This window comes from Micromys minutus (assembly GCF_963924665.1).
Source record: "Micromys minutus genome assembly, chromosome: 16".
Taxonomy (NCBI): domain Eukaryota; kingdom Metazoa; phylum Chordata; class Mammalia; order Rodentia; family Muridae; genus Micromys; species Micromys minutus.
In genome coordinates this window covers 31,663,458-31,681,054 of record NC_137985.1, presented here as the reverse complement: position 1 = coordinate 31,681,054, position 17,597 = coordinate 31,663,458, and the positions used below count along the sequence as shown (strand labels likewise).

Here is a 17,597-nt window from a genome sequence, read left to right as displayed (position 1 = left end):
TCACAGAACTCAAGTCTTTACAGTTTTATAGAATCAAGTTCCTTAAGCTCACAGTGGCATGAGAATAGTGCTTTAGTTCCATGTGCTGCTGCGTCCTTTCCCTCAGCCTCTTCCATTGACCCATCTTGAAGCATCAACTGTGACACTAGATAGGCCCACTGAATCCATGACCTTCCTCTTGTAGTTTCCTTGTACGGTGTGGCTAGGGAAAGGGCTGAGCAGGCCTCTAAGGGAGGAGTCCAAGTAGGTATGAGAGGGTTTCTTCCACAAGTCCTCCACCATAGCCCTTCCCAACAGGCATTTCTATCCTTCCTGAAGACACCCTTGGCTTCCCTTCTTTCCATGATCCACATGGGTAGGAGATCAGGGGCCAAAGGTTCTGGTTGTGAAGAGAGAGTCTGGTGTCCTGAAGATGCTGTCTTGTTCTCAGTGGGAATCCAAGGCTCTCCCAATCTTTGGTTTGCTTTCATTTGTTTTAACCATCCCAGTGACAGAGTGAGGGCTCCAGAAGCCCAGAGATGATGGACCTCTATTACAAAAAAGCATAGGCTAAGACCTCCACCTGTGAGAAGGCCTGGGGACAGACAGGAGAATGGTCTGAGTACTCTTCTGGCCATCTCAGGGACAATTCAGGAGGAATCTGGAAGTTGAAGGGGAATAGAGTTACTAAGACCCCAGGCTCCCTCTTGACTCTTCTCCAGGACTTCTCAATTAAGGTCACCATGTTAGCCAGTCAGCCAGATACTTACCACCAGCCTTGGGCACAGCACCAGTGAGCCAACTTCGCTGGGAAGAGACCCTAGAATCAGGAGGCCAGGGAGGCAGCCCCCTCCCCAGCCTCTGGGTGTGGTTGATCTCAGCATCTTCCAACCAGTCTGGCCTCCATTCCCACAGAGGCAGAGAGAAACTTGGGGTCAGGGAGAGATCATCTCGAGGGGAGGGGGGTGATGAGGCATCTGCCAAGAAAGGTAGATCAGTCAGAAGACGGTTCAATATATACCTCCTAGGGACCAATATACAGCAGGAAGCTTAGAAATGGTTTAGGGTCCAAAGTCATCACCATCCCTAAATATAACCTAACTCAGTCCATTGTTCCAGGGGCTGCAACCTCGGGACCTGACATGTGTTTCCTTACAGAGAGTAGTTCAACTTGTTCTCTTCCAGACCAGCTCTGGCTCTCTGACCTAGTGTTTTCTGGGTTGGAAAAGAGAGGTAAAGAACTCCTCATGGAGTTCTTAATAACGCATGTGAAGCACTTCTCCTAGTACCTAGGACAGACCAATCATTCAGTAAAAATTACTCTCCTCGTTTTTGAGACAAAATCCTACTCTGTAGCTCAGGCTAGACTGGAATTCACCATTTTTCTGTTTCTCCTTCCCAAAGGCTGAGATTTCAGATAAGTGCCACCACAATAAGACAAATTGTTTAAGTGACTGTGAGGGTTAATGTTGACTCGGAAGCCTTGCCTCTTGTCTAGGGAGAAAGGGAGGTGGGTGGGTCCACATACCAGTGAAGACACAGTCAGTTTCCCTGGGCTCCAGACTGAAACCAAAGCTATCCACGGCCACTGCCAGAGCACGAGCAAAGTGAGCATCAGCGAGGAAGGAGCCATCAGAGGAGCTAACCAGGCTGTCCCTGGCGCTGGGGACATTGTCCTCGGAAGCTGAGCCCCAACCATTGGCCAGGGAGCCCTCGCTGGGCGTAGGGGTGGGGCAGGGCCGAGGTGGACACAGTAAGTTCCCAACCTCAGACCCTGTGTCCCCACCAGCTCTGCCCATGTCTGCCAGTCCTGAGGAGGCTGGTATGCTGATATAGCCATAGGTTGTTGGGGGTGAAGGAGCTCTTGGCATCGGAGATACACTGTTCCTAAAAGGCAGGACAGTACACTGCTTAGGGCACAGTAGCAGGAACATGGCAGTTGAGACAGGTATGTATGCTTGGCTGTAGCGTTTCAGTTCTCCGAGGATACTCACGTGGGCGTCTCCTCCCCATCACTGAGCTCCAGGCACAGGGCTACCTCCTCAGGGGTGAGTACACTGTCCTGATCCTCCTCCTCCTCTAAGGACGACAGTGAGGAGCTAGACAGGTTGCTGGATCCTGGGCTAGGACAAGAGAGGAAAGAGGCCTGGGGACTGGAAGGCCTGGAAGAGTTGAGGATGGAGAGAGGGGCGGCTGGCAGTGGCTCAGAGGAGGGCACTTGGAGCTTCTCCACACACCTGAGTGGGGGAGGGGGAAACAGCAGATTAGTTAATCTTTCATCAGTCTGCAGTCTGCAGGTCCTTATCACTCAGTTTTGGTCTTGCCTTATCAGCACCCTCCCCCAACATCCCAACTCTTGTTTCCTGACCCATGATGATCTTACTGGCTCTGTGGATCGTGACTGGGGTCTCCACGAAGAGAAAGGGGTTTTGGAGGGAGTGGACGAGTCGCCAGCTCACTGGAGTTGCGGTGAAGTTGTGGTCCCAGGGCACGCCAGGCTACAATGGCTCGGGGGGCTTCTCGTGGGGAATAAGAGTTTGGGCCTGAAAACAACAAATTCCCTAGAATGCCACGTAGTACGTGCACGCGCGCGCGCGCGCGCGCGCACACACACACACACACACACCCCACAGCAGAACCAAGACGGGCCTGGATTGGTAGACCTGAAAACCTTCCTTACCCCTCACTTCCCTCTTAGGAATATTCTCTCACCTGGGCTTTGAGAAAGGTTCTTGGAGGCTCTGTTTCCCAAATCCCAGGTCCAGATTTCCATGGGGTGGCTGCCCCGGAGCAGTGGGGAGCTGTTAGCTTGGTGCAGTTCTGCAAGGGAAATACGACTGTATTCCCCCCCCCCCAGTCGTGGGGCCTGTGCATAGCCTTGTTCTTCACCCAGTCCTGGGAGCCGGGATCCAGGGGGAACGTCAATGAGAGCACAGCTACTCTTCTGTGCTCTCACGTTTCTCCAGCCCCGATAAACTGGGAAGCGCACTGGCTGGTTTAGCTGTATGACCTCAGTGAACTGCATCAAACTTTAGGAACATCAAGTTCACTAGTTAACAACCACTTCAAAGGATGATGTTGAGCATTCAATAGAAACAAATATTCCCAGACCAGATTTCTTTTCTTCGATGTGTGCATTCCAGTGTGCCTCATCTCAATCCACCCCCCCCCCCCACTGTTCTCCGCATCGACTTCTGCTCCATGAAGATAAGGGATCCTCTTCTCAGACTCTGTTAATAATTTTTATTTCTTACACTGCAAGTCAAGTATCGTCCTGAGATACTTGGCTATTTCTTGACTGGGGATGTGGGAAGACAGGGTTAGGGTGAGGTGAATCACCTAAGTGAAAAGCTAAAAAGGCGTGCTAGGAAGTCCCGAGGCTTCCTAGAAAATGGCTGTAGAAATGAGGGGGTGGCTCAATTGTACAGCACATGCTTAGCTTGCTAAGCCCCTGATTCAAGCTCCAGCAACAAAGGGAAAAGGGAAGAAAGAAGAGAGGGAGGGAGAAAAGAAATAAATGGCTGGAGAAAATAACTCCTCTTTTTCTAGAACTGTTGTTAATGTTCCAAGAGAGATCATATATTTCATTAAACTCACTGTGGCTTGCCACAGAAAAAGACTTTGTTTGTTTATTTGGTTGGTTGGTTGTTTCTGAGGACTGAATTCAGGACCAGCTGCAGGCCAACCACAGGCTTTCCCACTGAGTTTACGAGCCCTAAATGAGACTTATTCCAACTATTTTAGATGGCATTTCATTACCACTCAAGATTGATCATGCAATAGCCCTGGGGCAAACCGGGAAAGAGTGCCAGCTTATTAATATTTACGGTCACATAAAATTGTCCATATTGAGCAAGCTCTTAATTACCCTGAATCCACCCTTGCCTTTTTACTGAAGTTGGATTTTTATCTACTTAAAAACAACTGACCATAGAAACATCTGCTAAGTCTCTATAAGCAGTTCCTTAAGTCCATCCACAAAGAAGGCAGGCAAAGTGCCTCGCCTTGTAGGGCAGCAGCTGGGAAAACAGCCCCCAAAGCAGGGGCCTTCCTGAGTAATTCCCTGGCAATTCAGTAGCCTCGGGAGACGAATCATCCTGGCTTCAAAGTTGAGCTCTGCATCTTACTTGGGGATTTTTGAACAAGTTACCCCATCTTTGTACCAATGTTTCCTCTCTGTAAAATTAGAGAAACACTGTCCATTCCCCCGGTCTGGCTTGAGGATTAAACATGATAACAAATAAATGCAAGGAGTTGCTTGAGAAATGGAGATTATTGCCGTTCCCCTCTAGAAAGTCAAAGCAGGCAGTCGGAAATCAAGAGATAAATCTGTGCTGTAAGTATTACAGGTAGCTCTTCATATTATAGGGGACTGGATCCAGCATCCCTTGGAAGAACCGTTTTCATCCCTGGATGGTTGAGCCTGCAAATACAGACTCTGTATACGGACAGCTGTTTATACCTATTTCTCTCTGCGTATAATGTGTGGGGCACAAGTTCTGGAAAACCTGGTTGGCTCTTTTGTTTGCCTGGTTGTTTTGTTTGTTTTTGAGCGCTAACTCCCTTTGGCCAGGCTCCAACTATACTTGTCTGTTGGTCATCATCACAGATGGGGTTCGGAAGAGAGGAAAAAGATGCGCTCTATGTCTCTTGAAGCAACCATGCGGGCATGCAGAGGTGCGGGTTAAATTAAATGCTGAGCCCAGGCCCACGGTAGAGAAGAGCCGAGCAAACATCCTCTGGGGGTGGAGATAAAGGTCTGCGTTCACTGGGAGACAATGACAAGTTGGGCCTGATTAAGGCCAGTGGACCACATTATCACTACTAGTCCCATCCCCATCTGCCCCAGAGTGTGGCTTTTCTCCCATCCTTACCCTGCTTCCTTTTGGCCTTCCAAGCCTCTACGGGGGCCAGAGACATGCGTGGGGAGCAGAGTCCCCTGCGGCTGCAGAGACTGTCTGAGCTAGCCCAGGGACTGGAGGTCCCAGCCAACTTGTTTGGAAGGCGTCTAGCAGCTGGTGTCTGGGGGCTTGGCCGGACTGGAGGGCTGGAAGGCTGCTCTGCAATGAGGGAGCCGTAAAACGTGCTGGTGTCTGGAAGCAGAGGTACGCCGGGGCTCCGAGGATCCCAGGAGATCACTGACATAAAAAAGAACGACAAAAGGAGTTATAGTGAGTACACTGAACTCCTCCCTTTGCATCCCCTCTCCCCGCCCAGGTCCCTGTGCAGGAGGCATAGTTACAGGAGCGCCTGCCCTCTAGTGGGTCGCGAGGGTCCATTCCCAGCCGACTACTGAGGCTGCTGCTGCTGCTGAGGTCCCGAGAGCCGGAGGTGGAACGCCACGTGTCTGCCAGCCATGGGGAGTCACTGTGGTCCATCCTGGGACAGTGGTGGGGTGGTGGGGTGACAAAGAGAGGCAGGGAGGAATAGGAACTAAATTAGTCAAGACGTCCAGCTCAGAGGAGTAGAAATGGTAGTGTTCGCTTTAACTTTATAGCTGTTTGCAGTCCCCTGAGGTGCAAAGTCTGCCTTGGTGTCCCTGAACCTATCTTTCTATCTTGGGATCAGGAGAAGGCTAGTTTGTCCAGAGTTGGGGTGTTAGGAGCGACTCTTAGAGCTACTGAGATGAAAAGAACAAGTATGGAGCCAGGGAAACAAATTGAAAACCCCTAGCTGCACAGCCCAGGAAATAAGTCTACTCAGAGAGCCGAGCTACCCTGCTTTCTCAACTGTTGAATGCCGACAGAGATCCTCCCTAAGTCTGACACTGTGAAATGTGAGTTGAGGGAACTTAAAATCATTCTGCTGGCCGAATAGAAAGAAGCTTGCTGTAACGGCTGTTGGTTTCCTGAATAGTCCTTCAAGACCAGCGATTTGCTAAAATTACTCTGCCTAGACCCTTCAGTTGCTCCCTACTTACCAAGACAGAGTTCAGACGTTTAGCATGGTTAAGTTTCCTCGGTTGGGCTCCCAGATTTTTAGCATTACCCTTTGTCCTGACTTATATACCATATATCCCAGCCAGAACAACGGTTTACATTTCCAGTGAGCATAGCAATCTATTTCTCCCTCTCCCCACTCTCCGATAGGGTAAGTGCTGGCTCCTCTTTCTTTTGTTTCTCTGTCCCCTTCCACGTAGCTGGTCCACACTGCACGCCCAACTCCGGTTGCCCTTCTGCCTATCTTTGCCTAGTCTTCAAGTTCCTGGTGGATGGAGACTATTCCAAAGGAATGGATAAACCAATCTGAATAGAATTTCCCTCCAGGACAAGGGAAGAGGTTTCAGAGGAGCAGAGCAAAGGCAGGATGAAGTTGGAAGAGAGGTCAGAGAGTTTTATTACTCAGGAACATGGTGCCAGGCACCTAGAACCTTGTTCTAGGCTGAGAGCATTTGAGCAGATTGGTAGCCTGAGGTCCTGACACACACAGTAGGTATTCACGGACATGCCCAGTACACAGTAGGTACACAATAAATTCTCCTCAAACAATTCAGACGAGAGCAAAAAGACAAATGATGTTGACAAAGAGAGAAAATGTTTTTCTAGTATAGAACTCAGCCAATGGTGTATGTGTGCAGAGGGGTGAGGGCTGGAGGGAGATTTTTTTTTGTTAGAATTGTGTATCATGACTCCAGACTAACTGTGGTAATTAAGCAGTTGGAGCAGAGGTACCCATTGTTTGGCTCTGGTTTGGAACAATGAAGAACAATCTATGACCAAGGAGCTGGACGCCCCCTACTGGAAATATGTAGCATGTGCAAGACAGGTGGACGGCTCAAGAGGCAGGCAGTGTATAGAATGCAAAGATGCTATCAGTGGGAACACAGAAGGAGCTAAACAGCAGGGCTGTTCATCTTCTGCCAGCCACAACTCACTTAACAGCAAGAGTAGTGAGGGTAGATGACAAGGACAACAGATAAATGGTCAGGAGGCATGATGAAGGTCGCTCAGCTGGCAAGAGGACTACATCATTGTCGCACGGAGTCCAGGAGAGCTTCAGGCACTAGGACCCTATACTGCCTGGCAGGAGTGTAGCCTAAACATCCACCTGATTCTCTGCCAAGACTCCACCCACTCTGACCTCTCTGCTAAGGGCTCCTTTTCGGCCTCTCACCTGTGTTTTAAAATGGCATCCTCACTGGTGTATCTGTACAGACCTGGAAGAAAATAAGGGAACGGCTACATGAAAAGCCCAGCATCTTCCTAGAGATCTAAGCCCCTGTGGCATTTAGACTGGGCCCAGGGAGCCTGACTGTATGGGCTCTCTGCTCTTACCTGGGCCCAGGTGCACCCCTGCCTTGCGCCGTCTGTAGATACACACGGTAATGCCCAGTAGCAGCAACCAGAGCAGAACAGCACCACTGGCAATGACTTCTGGTCGTCTCAAGGTGGCCCTCAGCTGTTCCAGGGTCCAGGGAACATGATTCCTGGGGTCTTGTGCTGATTGCTCCATGGCCTGCTCTGTTTGAGATGTGGAGCTCAGAGGGAGGGCAAGTGGGACAATGAGGGACCAACAGACAAGAGAGGAGCCGGAAATGTAAGACTGAAACAGGGAAACAGAGGGATGACATGGGAGGGGCTGGAGGATATGGAGAGAGTCTTCCCCTCACCTAAATGAATGCAGACGGGGGTACTGAGCTCTCCAGCCCCAGCACCTGTGACTGCAGCCACTTGCACACAGTAGGAGCCTGGCATTCGTGTGGTGATCTCCAGCTGTGTCTGCTCACCCACTACGGTCCAGTTGGCAGCAGATAATGAGGCATTGCTCAGGCTCCAGACCTAGGGCACGAGCAAAGGTGAGCAGCTGCCTGTAGTGCCTTCCTAACAGCAGAGCGCTTCATGTGCAAATGGGCATGTCTTCCTAAGGGTGTTATCTTCCTGGGGGCTGTCCCATGAGACAACACCACAGTCCCTACACCCTCTTCTCTACCAAGAGAAAGACTTCTTTATGGACAGACAGGAAGGTAATCTGTTACAATGTACCCAAGACAAGTGGTTCAGTGTGCTTTTGAGTCACCAAGAGGCTTGCTGAAATACAAGTATTAAGTCTCATTTTTACTTTCCAATTCAGGGGGCTTAGGAGGGGACCCGAGAGTCTGCCTTCCAAAGGAGTTTCCAGGTAATTTGTCTTTCGCCAGTTCAGCACGCACATTTTGAGCGTTCCAGTCTAACCCAGTCTGGATTTGATTTCTGTTCTTTCTCTTCCATCTTGGCCCATAATCTGGCTTTCCATGTGTCAATCGGAGATCATAGCCTAAAGCTGCTTGTGAGATGCCATGACACAGTGGCTTATAAGAGGCTTGGCAGGGTCTGGCAGACTAGGTAGGCCCTTGCTCACTTGCTCAAGCAAACCCTTTCCCTTTTCGACTTAGAGGCTGGTTTGTAGCAGCCGGGCACATAACCTTTATGTGGTACTCCAGGGGACAGGAACGCTGGCCGGTGTCATTTTGTAGGAATACCTGGTAGCCACGGATGACACCATTATGGTTTTCAGCAGGCGGTGGAGCCCAACTCACAAAGACACTGCCGTTGCCAGGTCTTATGGTCACTTCTCGAGGTGGGGCACTGGGCACTGGAGAAAAGGAAGAGATTGTTAGAAGTGCTGTGGGAGGGGACTCTGAGAGAGGGTGAAGAAAGAGACTAGGGTGTTAAGAGCCAGAGTTCCACAAAGAAAGGTACTTCGTACAACTCTTTGCTTCCCCATGTACAGGAGAATTCACAAATAGGACTTCCCCTAACCTCCTAGCACATCCAGACTGGATTGGAATAGATAAGGAACCACCTCCCCCAGGCAGAGCAGAATCCTTGACTTACCCTGTTCAGGCAGCCTCAGAAGCAACACATTGCTGTCAGGGCCTCGAGCCCTGCCAGAGGACGGTCTCACTTTGAATTCGTAGTCTTGGCCCCAGTGGAGACCCCCAAGCTTTGCACTCAGCAAGCCATCCAGCAACACTTCAGTCCATGGAGATCCCTGGTCCCTGGGCGCCCGCTGGGTCCTGAACAGGGCTGTGTAGGACTCAGCAGGTGCAGCAGGGCCGCTCACCTGGGAAGAAGTCAGAGTAAGGATAAGGGACTAGGGAGATCAGGGCAATCCTAATCTGAGCTCTAGGTATTTCCTGGGTCCTCTGCCTCACCTTCCAGCTGAGCCACACAGCTGGCTCAGGCTTGGGGCCTTTTCCAGGTTCTGGGGTCAGCAGAGTCACATTTTCCAGCTGAATGCGAACAGCCAGAAGCTCTAGATGTTCCTTGTGGTCCCGTGATTCTATGGGGGGAGGTCAGAGGGGTGAGATAAAGGAGTGAAGCATGCCTTCATCGTGGACAAACTTGGCTCCCAGAGTTTTCAGGTCTAGGGTACCCCTATGTCCATCCCAGCCTCATATAGGGAGGCCTTAAGACTCGGATCCTGAACTCCATACCTGGCTACCACCCTAACTGGAGTCTCCTACCTTACCTTGAACTTTGCGCTGTTCTTTGTCTTTGTCTTTTTTTTTTTTTTTTTTTTTTTTTTTTTTTTTTTTTTTTTTTTGAGATAAGGTCTCTTATGAAACCTGGAACTCACGTACATGAAGCAAGCCCCTTACTGGATTTCAGATGACTCCTGTGCTTACCCTGGATAGACACCCTGGCTGCTCGGCTCTCCCGTTGCCCAGCTTTGTTGGTGGCCATACACATATAGGTCCCCGTGTCATTCTTCTCTGCTCTCGCCACCATCAGGGAATCCCCAGATACCTGTCAGGGTCAGATACTCCGTGAAGTCTTCCGTGTGAGAAGTCTAGAGGTCAGGGGAAATTTGAGGTCTCCTTGCCCTCCCGTCCTCAGATCTGCCAAGGGACATGCCACTGGAGAGCAGGTCAGTTGCTTGATGTGCCCAGGATAGGATGACGTACGGGAAAAGGAGTTCCCAGGAATGGCGCTTCACTCACTGCGTGCCTCCCTGGCTGGAGGACCAGGGGTTTCCCGTCTTTCCACCACGAGACTGAGGGCTTTGGGTAGCCCCAGGGAGGACCACACTCCAGAACCAAGCTCTCGCCCACCACGGCCACTGTGTCCCGAGGTTGGATCTGGAAGTCCTCCTGGAGGACTATTAGGAGGTCAGCGGATCAGCAGGAAGTATGTCTACCCGCCCTGAGTCCTTTGGCTTATCCTAACATGCCTACCCAATTCTGCTGTCCCCGTTTCCCTGCCCATCTATGTCTAGTCTAACCCAGTTCTCCATCCCAAGACCCGCAGCCCGGGCCTCATTTCCCTGGGCGTAAGCATCTCCGCCTCGCTCTGCTTCACCCTGAGCCTACCCTCCCAAGCCTCACCAGCCACAGACAGCCTAGCACCCCGGCTCACTGCTGTGCCCAGCCGGTTGCTGGCCTCACATGTGTAGACACCCAAGATTGCTGAAAGGACGTTCTGGTCATCTTGCGGCCGTCCCTGGACAAGGGGCCGATGTACCAGGAGGGTCCCATCAGGCAGGAGGTAATGTAGGTCTAGGGTCGCCATGCTGAGGGGCTGTCCATTCAACAGCCAGCGGATAGTGGGAGGTGGTTGGCCCGATGCTCTGCAGCTCATCTTGACTGGGCCGGAGCCCTGAAGTAGCTGGTTCTGGGGGTGAACTAGGATCTGGGGTGGAGAATCCAGAGCTTCGCCTCCTAAGAGGGAGAGACTTCTGTACTACACTCCTGTGTCTTGTGTAGGAGTCTGTAGTCTTGTGTAGGTTTATATTACTGAACATCTATTTCCAAGCAAGAAGCTAACTAGGAGGGGAGAGGGTCTGAATCGATGGGTCAGGGTCTGCATAGTTCTTTCTGTCTCTGTTGCACGCACACACAAGCCCATATCCATACCCCCTGCCCCCATCTTTGTTTCTGGTACTTCACTGCTAATTAGAAGAGAGACACCACAGGCAAAAGAGATTTTCCTTTGTCCTGCTGGCTGTGGATTCAGACCGTGGATCCGGCCATGAACCCAGGAGCGTGGATTAGGAGAGGGAAGGCCCCACTCACCCATGATGAAAAGAAGCAATAGAGGCAGGGGCCACTTAGTCCCCGGGAGGCCCATTCCTCCAGAGTCCACGGCTGCTCTTAGCTCCTCTCCTCCTTGTCCTGAACACTTTTGTCCTGTTGTTCTGAGCTCACAGCGGTAAGGGAAGAAGGGGAGGGGTGGGGTGGTGGTAGTTGTTTGTGACTGAGACTCTGTCCCAGTAGGGAAGCAGCTTGGAGGAAACGGATGCTTCCTGCCTGGCCCTCGGTGCCTTAGAAAATTGGGAGGGGACCAGAGGTGAGAAACTCTCTGACCTCTACACTTCAGCTGTAATCCCTGGGATGAAACGCTAACTGCTGGCCAAGGGTTTCCTTCATGCCTGAGTTAGGGTTTCTTAAATGAAACCCACACACTGATCCTAACTGTACCCATATCCGTAATTTGCCAGCTCCACAGCTCTGTTCAAAGCTAACACTTAAATCTTGGTCTCTATTGTTTTTCCATTAGTCAGTCACCTAATAGAGGAGGATGAAGACCAGAGGTTGAGCCTCGGACACAGGAGGAAGCAGCTGAAGTTCGAGTCCAAAGGGGTTTCAGGCCAAGAAATCAAGGGAGGGCACAAGGGCTGGGGGTGGGGGGAGCGGGTGTGTAACAAGTGTGTATCTCTGGTCCACTCCCCAGGAGCAGAAAGACGGAGTCTTGGGAGAAAGTAGGAATGACTCAGGACCTTAAGCTTTGAAAACCCATGGACTGTGTTCACATTTTCTTCAAAAGACTTGGAAATGATGTCTGCGGGCTCTTGGGCAGATCCCTTCATCCAAAAGGCCAGCTTTCTTATCTGCAGAATGGGGATATTAGTAGGAGATGCCGCCTTGAGATCCAGAGTAAAACTGGAATGAGATTGGACGTAAAGCTACTCAGTGCAGACAGTGCTTGACACACAGTGTCACCTGTGTTGGCTCATTTTTATGCATACCCCATCACCGAAACACTGCAGCAGCATCAGTGGGGTGAGTTCCAGGCCTTGGGAAGACGGTCTGAATGAAACCTTCCCAGAGGGTTGCCTGGCCTGACACCAGTCTTCCATGGCTAGCAGACAATCTACATAGTAAATAAGCTGACTGCATTGGCTCCTCCCTAAAACCCAGAGAGGCTGCTTTCTTCTCAGAGCCCAGCTCCTGTTTACCAGTCTCTTCCTTCCAAATCTGGAATCTCAGCCATTTCCTAGAGCTGTTCATGGAAGGCCAAGGCCAGGCTCAGAGCTTCAGCGGAAGAGCGTGCAGGCTTTGTTCTTAATTGTCTGGCCAGCTTCTCTGGAGGCCACTAATCCAGCTGACCCTTCTAGCTACCTCCCCCTCCTTGTTGGATTTTAGGGTCAGCCTTATCCCTAACCACTGAACTTCTGTTCTCTCCCCAACCCCTTCCTGAGACAGACTAGGACTGATTAAGACAGAATTAATGAAAAACAAAAACAAACAAACAAACAAAAAACCACTACAGTCTCTCCAAACTGAGTGGTTCCGTGGGCTACAGAACAGATGTGAACAGAGTGAATACAAATAAAAGGGTCGGGACTGGGGTCGGACTAGAATTTGAGATTTCAGGAATGGAAGCACACGGGGTGTGGTGGCACACAGCTGAAATCCCAGCATATAGAGGATCATGAATTTTAGTCTAAAGCAGTCTGTATCCTGTCTCAAAACAAAGAAGCAAAGAAAACAAAACAAAATAAAGCAAAGCAAAAATGAAAGCAGTAAGGGCATCGTTGGCCAAGTGTGTGCCTTCTGTGTGGAGGACGTGGGCGGTCAGATTGATGAAAGGGACACTTACATGGCTGAAGTCAGCCAAAGATGAGACAGAAAAGGGTATAGCAGGTAGACTCAATGAGCCTGGGATTTCCCAGGTACACTGGGTCCAAGAATGGCTGAGTTCCCTAAGAACAGTATTACTGGCGACAGTCCCCTTTCAGCCTCTTCTGCTTCTACTTTTGAGAACTTAACAAGTTCTCTGCTAGTGTTTCAAGGCCAACTTGGTTTTATTCAGTTTCTATAATTCAGAAAGATGGCATATATTTTCCTCAAAGGAAAAGGACTGGTCAGTCTCAAAGGAGCTCAGATTTATCCCCAGCTCCCTGCTTAGCTGAGCAGAAAGACAGGGAGTAGGGGTGCTGTGACATACACTCGAACCCAGAGTCTATGGCAGTGGGAGAGTAGCCTCATTCTATAGTCACATGTTCCGTCCCATACTTAAAGCTCAGTACTCTGAAGAGCCACTCGTGGAAAACTGAAGTCGATCAGAATGAGCACTGGCTGTGAACCGTTCCTGCAGGACATTAAGACGTCAACTGCATCCAGGCGAACCCTGGGATACACACTCACTTCCAGTACTCCGATTGTCTCATTTCCACAGGCTAAGGAAGAGCCTACCACATGAGTCATGGGGATGGGAGCCACCTCCTGTTTGTTTCCATTTTGGGTAAGTTTGCTACTTTAAGGGTCTGGTGACATGCAAGCCCAGAGAACGTTTAAATCCTGAGATTTGCCTGAGGAAAAAACAATTCCACCATTTTGAGCCAAACTTAAAGCAAACATCATTAATTATTAAATACTGACCAAGAGGTGGACTTTAGTCAGGATCATTCTCTGAACTTTTCCAGCTGAGAAAGGCCACGTGCTACAGGAGTTTATAAGCATGAACCTATAGGTACATTCCCATGAGGCTTTGCTAAGAACTACAATTCCCAGCATTCTAAGAAGTTACTGGGTCCCTAGACTGATAGGGCTTACAGGTTAATTTTGGGCATTAAAATATAGCACAGACCTCTTCCTGACCAGCTTAGCCATGGTGAACCACAGACAACCCTAAATATGCTGAGGCCTAAAGACTTTACCTGTTTTGTGTCTTCTATTTTCTTCTTTTTAAAAATTATTTATTTCTATTTTATATTTACGGGTGTTTCCTCTGCTTGTGTGTCTGGGCTCCACCTGCCTGCAGTGCCCTAAGAAGGTATTGGATACCCTAGGACTGGAGTTACAGATAGTTGTGACCCAATTTGGGAGTGCTGGGAAGTGAACCCTGGTCCTCTGCAAGAGCAACCATCTCTGTAGTCCTTGCTCAAGTTGGGTTGGTGTCAATCTCTGTGAGTTTTCTATTTTTGTCCCAAGCTGCCGAAGGCTAGAGGGAAATTGAGTCAAGCCAGGACACAAGGATGATTCCCCTTTGTTGGTTAGGAATAGTGTACTGATAACATTGTGATGGCTCAACTTATCTCTTAGTGCATTGTTCCGTTCCAGAAGCCTGAAATCACATCTGGATATATACACACTCTCTTAAACTTTTTCTTACTTCATAGTTTGTGTGTGTGTGTGTGTGTGAGAGAGAGAGAGAGAGAGAGAGAGAGAGAGAGAGAGAGAGAGACAGACAGACAGACAGACAGACAGACAGATACAGAGTAACAATATGGAGGTACATAGAGAGGAGAGGACACCTTGTAGGAGTTGATTCTCTCTTTCTACAAAGTTGTAGGTTGTCAGGCTTGGTGCAAGTGCCTTACCCACTCTCTAAGTCTTACCAACTGCAACACATCTTTTCTCTCAACTCTACATCACCTTTATTTTTTTTTTTCAAGTAATTATGGGTCACACCTATAGCCAACACTGCCCAAACTCAAATTAGGAGGTTTCAAAGGCTGACGTCATCTATAGGTGTACATTTTATGTTCATTCTGCTATGCATCACTAGCCAAAGACCACCAGACATAACTGTGTGTAAACATGTTGTGCTCCAAGCTGGGAGGCATTAGTGCCTTGGGGGAATATGTGGTGTCTCAATAAGAGGGTATTAGGAAGGACCCACTACTGTAGAATTAGGTCATAGCAGGGACATTTATGAAGAGGGCCCAAGGAAACAAGAATCCTATATTAGGTGCAATCTATAATGCTTTCTTTCCAGAACAGTACCAGAATCTTTCTTCACAATATAGTGCCTAGTCAAATATGTTTCTTTCATACTCTTATGAACACCACAGCCACCTTAGTCAGGGTTTCTATTGCTGGGATAAAACATGACCAATAGCACCATGGGGAGAAAAGAGTTTATTTGACTCATATTTCCATAGCACCATTGTTTATAATTTAAGGAAGTCAGGACAGAAACTCAAATAAGGAAATAGCCTGAGATATTGAGGCCATGCTAGAGAGCTGCTGACTGGCTTGCTCCCTGTGGCTTGCTCAGCCCACTTTCTTATAGAACCCAGGATTCCCAGCCCAGGGGTGACACTACCTATGAAGGACTTGGCTCTCCTTTTAGAGGTATCTTCTTAATTAAGGTACCCTCCTCCAGATGGCTTAAGCTTGTGTCAAATTTACATAAAAACTAGCCAACACAACTACCTCAAAATTTTATTTGGACAAATTCCCTCCAAAGCCCAGAATCCTGCAGCAAAAAGGACTTTGCCAGTTGTAGAGACTTAATCTTGACTTTTCTAGTTTCCAAAACTGTAAGAAATATGTCTGTGTTCTTTATACATTACTCAGTCTTAAGTATTCTGTTACAGCAACACAAAATGAACTAAAATAGACTCCCAGCCTGATACTCTTAAGGGTTTAATGGTTTCTCTAGAGCAAGCTGAATGGAGTTGGTTCTGGATTCCAGGATCTCAGAACTTGATAGTGAAGATGGGAGGTTCAGGAGTTCAGTGCCATCCTCTGCTACGTAACAAGCATGAGAATAACCTGAGATTGTCATAGAATAAAACAACAACTCCACAATAAAATAGTAAAATAAGTTTCTAGAGCATACGCCCAGGAGAAGAATGTCTGGGCCTTGAAATGTCTACATATTCAACCTTAGAGGATATTCCCATTTTTTCCTCAAAATCAGTTTTTTTTATTTGCTTATCTATCTATCTATCTATCTATCTATCTATCTATCTATCTATCTATCTACTATCTAGGGTCTTGTTATATGTCCCAGGCTGGAGTTGAACTCACCATCCTCCAGTCTCAGCCTCCTATGTGCTAGGATTATGAGTGTGCCCACCACCAGGTAGGGGTTTGAATGAGAATGGCCTCCATAGGAGCCTATGTTTGAATTCTTGGTTCCCAGTTGGTTGAACTGTTTGGGAAGGATTCTGAGGTGTGGCCTTGTTGGAGGAGCTGTGTTACTGGAGGTGAGCTTTGAGGGTTCAACCTACTTTCCCCACTTCTTTCTCAGAAGCTTCTGCTATTTTTTCCTTGTCAAATTCCCCGAAAATTTTGTGAAATTTTTTATTCAGGTAGATTGAACATACAGAAAGGGCTGATATTCTACAGCATGGCCTTCTTATTCCCAAACAGGCGTATTTCATTACTTAGGACATCGTCCATACCTTTCAGTAAAGTTTTGTAATCTGTATAATCTTATGCATTGGTTGTAATTAGCTAATGTTCTAGGCTGTACTGCAGGTCATTTGCAAACGTAAGGGTGGTGCTTCCTATTTGCAACGTTTGCTTCCTCTCATCAAGGGAAATGCAACTAGCAAAATGGATGTGGGTGAAAGCACTTGTCCCACAAGCGAGGCTTAGCCCATGGTAGGAGGCGAGAACTGACTCCCCAAAACTGTCCTCTGACCTCTCTATATAACATGTGTGCACTTGCTCTTGTACACACTGTTAGGGGAAGGATGAAGAGAGTGGGGGGCATATGACCCATGAAGGTGCGGCCGAGGCCTGAGGGGAAGGGAGATGCCTCTGAGGGGCCCATGTTGGGAATCCCTTCCCTGAGGGACCAGCCACACAACAGCATAGTACAGAATAGAGTTTATTCAGGTCATGGGAGAGTTAAGAGGGTGGTAGAGGCAGAGAGAGAGAGAGAGAAGTGGAGTAGAGGCCGGAGCACGTGGGACAGAGGGGGGAAGGGAAAAGGGAGAGCAAGGCTGCAAGAGCACAAGGGCAAGAGAGGCCAAGAGAGAGAGGAGGGGGCAAGCAGCTCCTTTTATAGTGTCAGGTCACTGGGGCGGAGCATACCTGGCCACTGCTGGGTAATTGAGGGGTGGGTTATACCTGGCTGTTGCTAGGTAACTGAGGGGTGGGGTTTACAGAATACCAACACACACACCATGAGATAACACACACAGCACACCACACACACCTCAATAACAACAGATAACACTTTTTTTTTTTTCATAGAAAAAGAAACCACTTTTTCAACTCATTGAAGTTGGACTGGCTTCGTGATTTGCTTCGGATACAGCTGAGGCACTGTTGAAGAACCTCCAGGACCAAGCCTTAGAAACCTTGCAAAAGTTGCATTCACCTCTTAACCTATGACTCTGGGGACTACTAACTTGGTTTAGGCCCAGAGAACACAGATCAACTATTACAGCTGGGAAATTCTAAACCTGTGTGGGCATCTGTCAGCAGACATGTGAAGAATTCAGTCATCCGGCTTCAGTTCAAGCTGTTGGATGACATAATCATAGAAATGACCCCAGGAAGCCCCAGCAAATAATTGCCTCTTTGAGCCCAGCACAAATTGTTAATATGAGGGACTGCAAGCAAATAAAATTGTCATTGTTTTAAGTCCCTTAGTTGTAGGGCAGATGGTGATGTTTGCTACATAGAAAAATCGTCTCGTCTAAATAAAGTGACAATTTTGTCTTTGTCATTG

General features: G+C 48.7%; 1 protein-coding gene across 3 annotated transcripts; it reads right to left on the bottom strand.

The window, feature by feature from the left end:
- Positions 1–9: 9 nt before the first annotated feature.
- ROBO4 (roundabout guidance receptor 4) lies at positions 10–11,083 on the bottom strand. Of its 3 annotated transcripts, XM_080929912.1 has the most exons (18): positions 10,973–11,083; positions 10,286–10,618; positions 9,902–10,059; positions 9,587–9,707; positions 9,113–9,240; positions 8,793–9,021; positions 8,438–8,550; positions 7,589–7,757; positions 7,254–7,439; positions 7,093–7,135; positions 5,222–5,358; positions 4,854–5,117; positions 2,692–2,799; positions 2,363–2,522; positions 1,974–2,216; positions 1,508–1,866; positions 750–956; positions 10–640 (listed from the first exon to the last, which is right to left on the bottom strand). In XM_080929912.1, the coding sequence occupies exons 1-18, from the start codon at positions 11,025–11,027 to the stop codon at positions 630–632; spliced, it is 3,024 nt and encodes a 1,007-aa protein (XP_080786038.1). In that variant the 5' UTR covers positions 11,028–11,083; the 3' UTR covers positions 10–629. The 3 variants fall into 3 exon arrangements, with proteins under 3 accessions (XP_080786038.1, XP_080786039.1, XP_080786040.1); XM_080929913.1 differs by lacking the exon at positions 10,973–11,083 and having other exon boundaries at positions 10,317–10,450; XM_080929914.1 differs by lacking the exon at positions 10,973–11,083 and having other exon boundaries at positions 9,902–10,051; positions 10,286–10,390.
- Between the last annotated feature and the right edge of the window lie 6,514 nt (positions 11,084–17,597).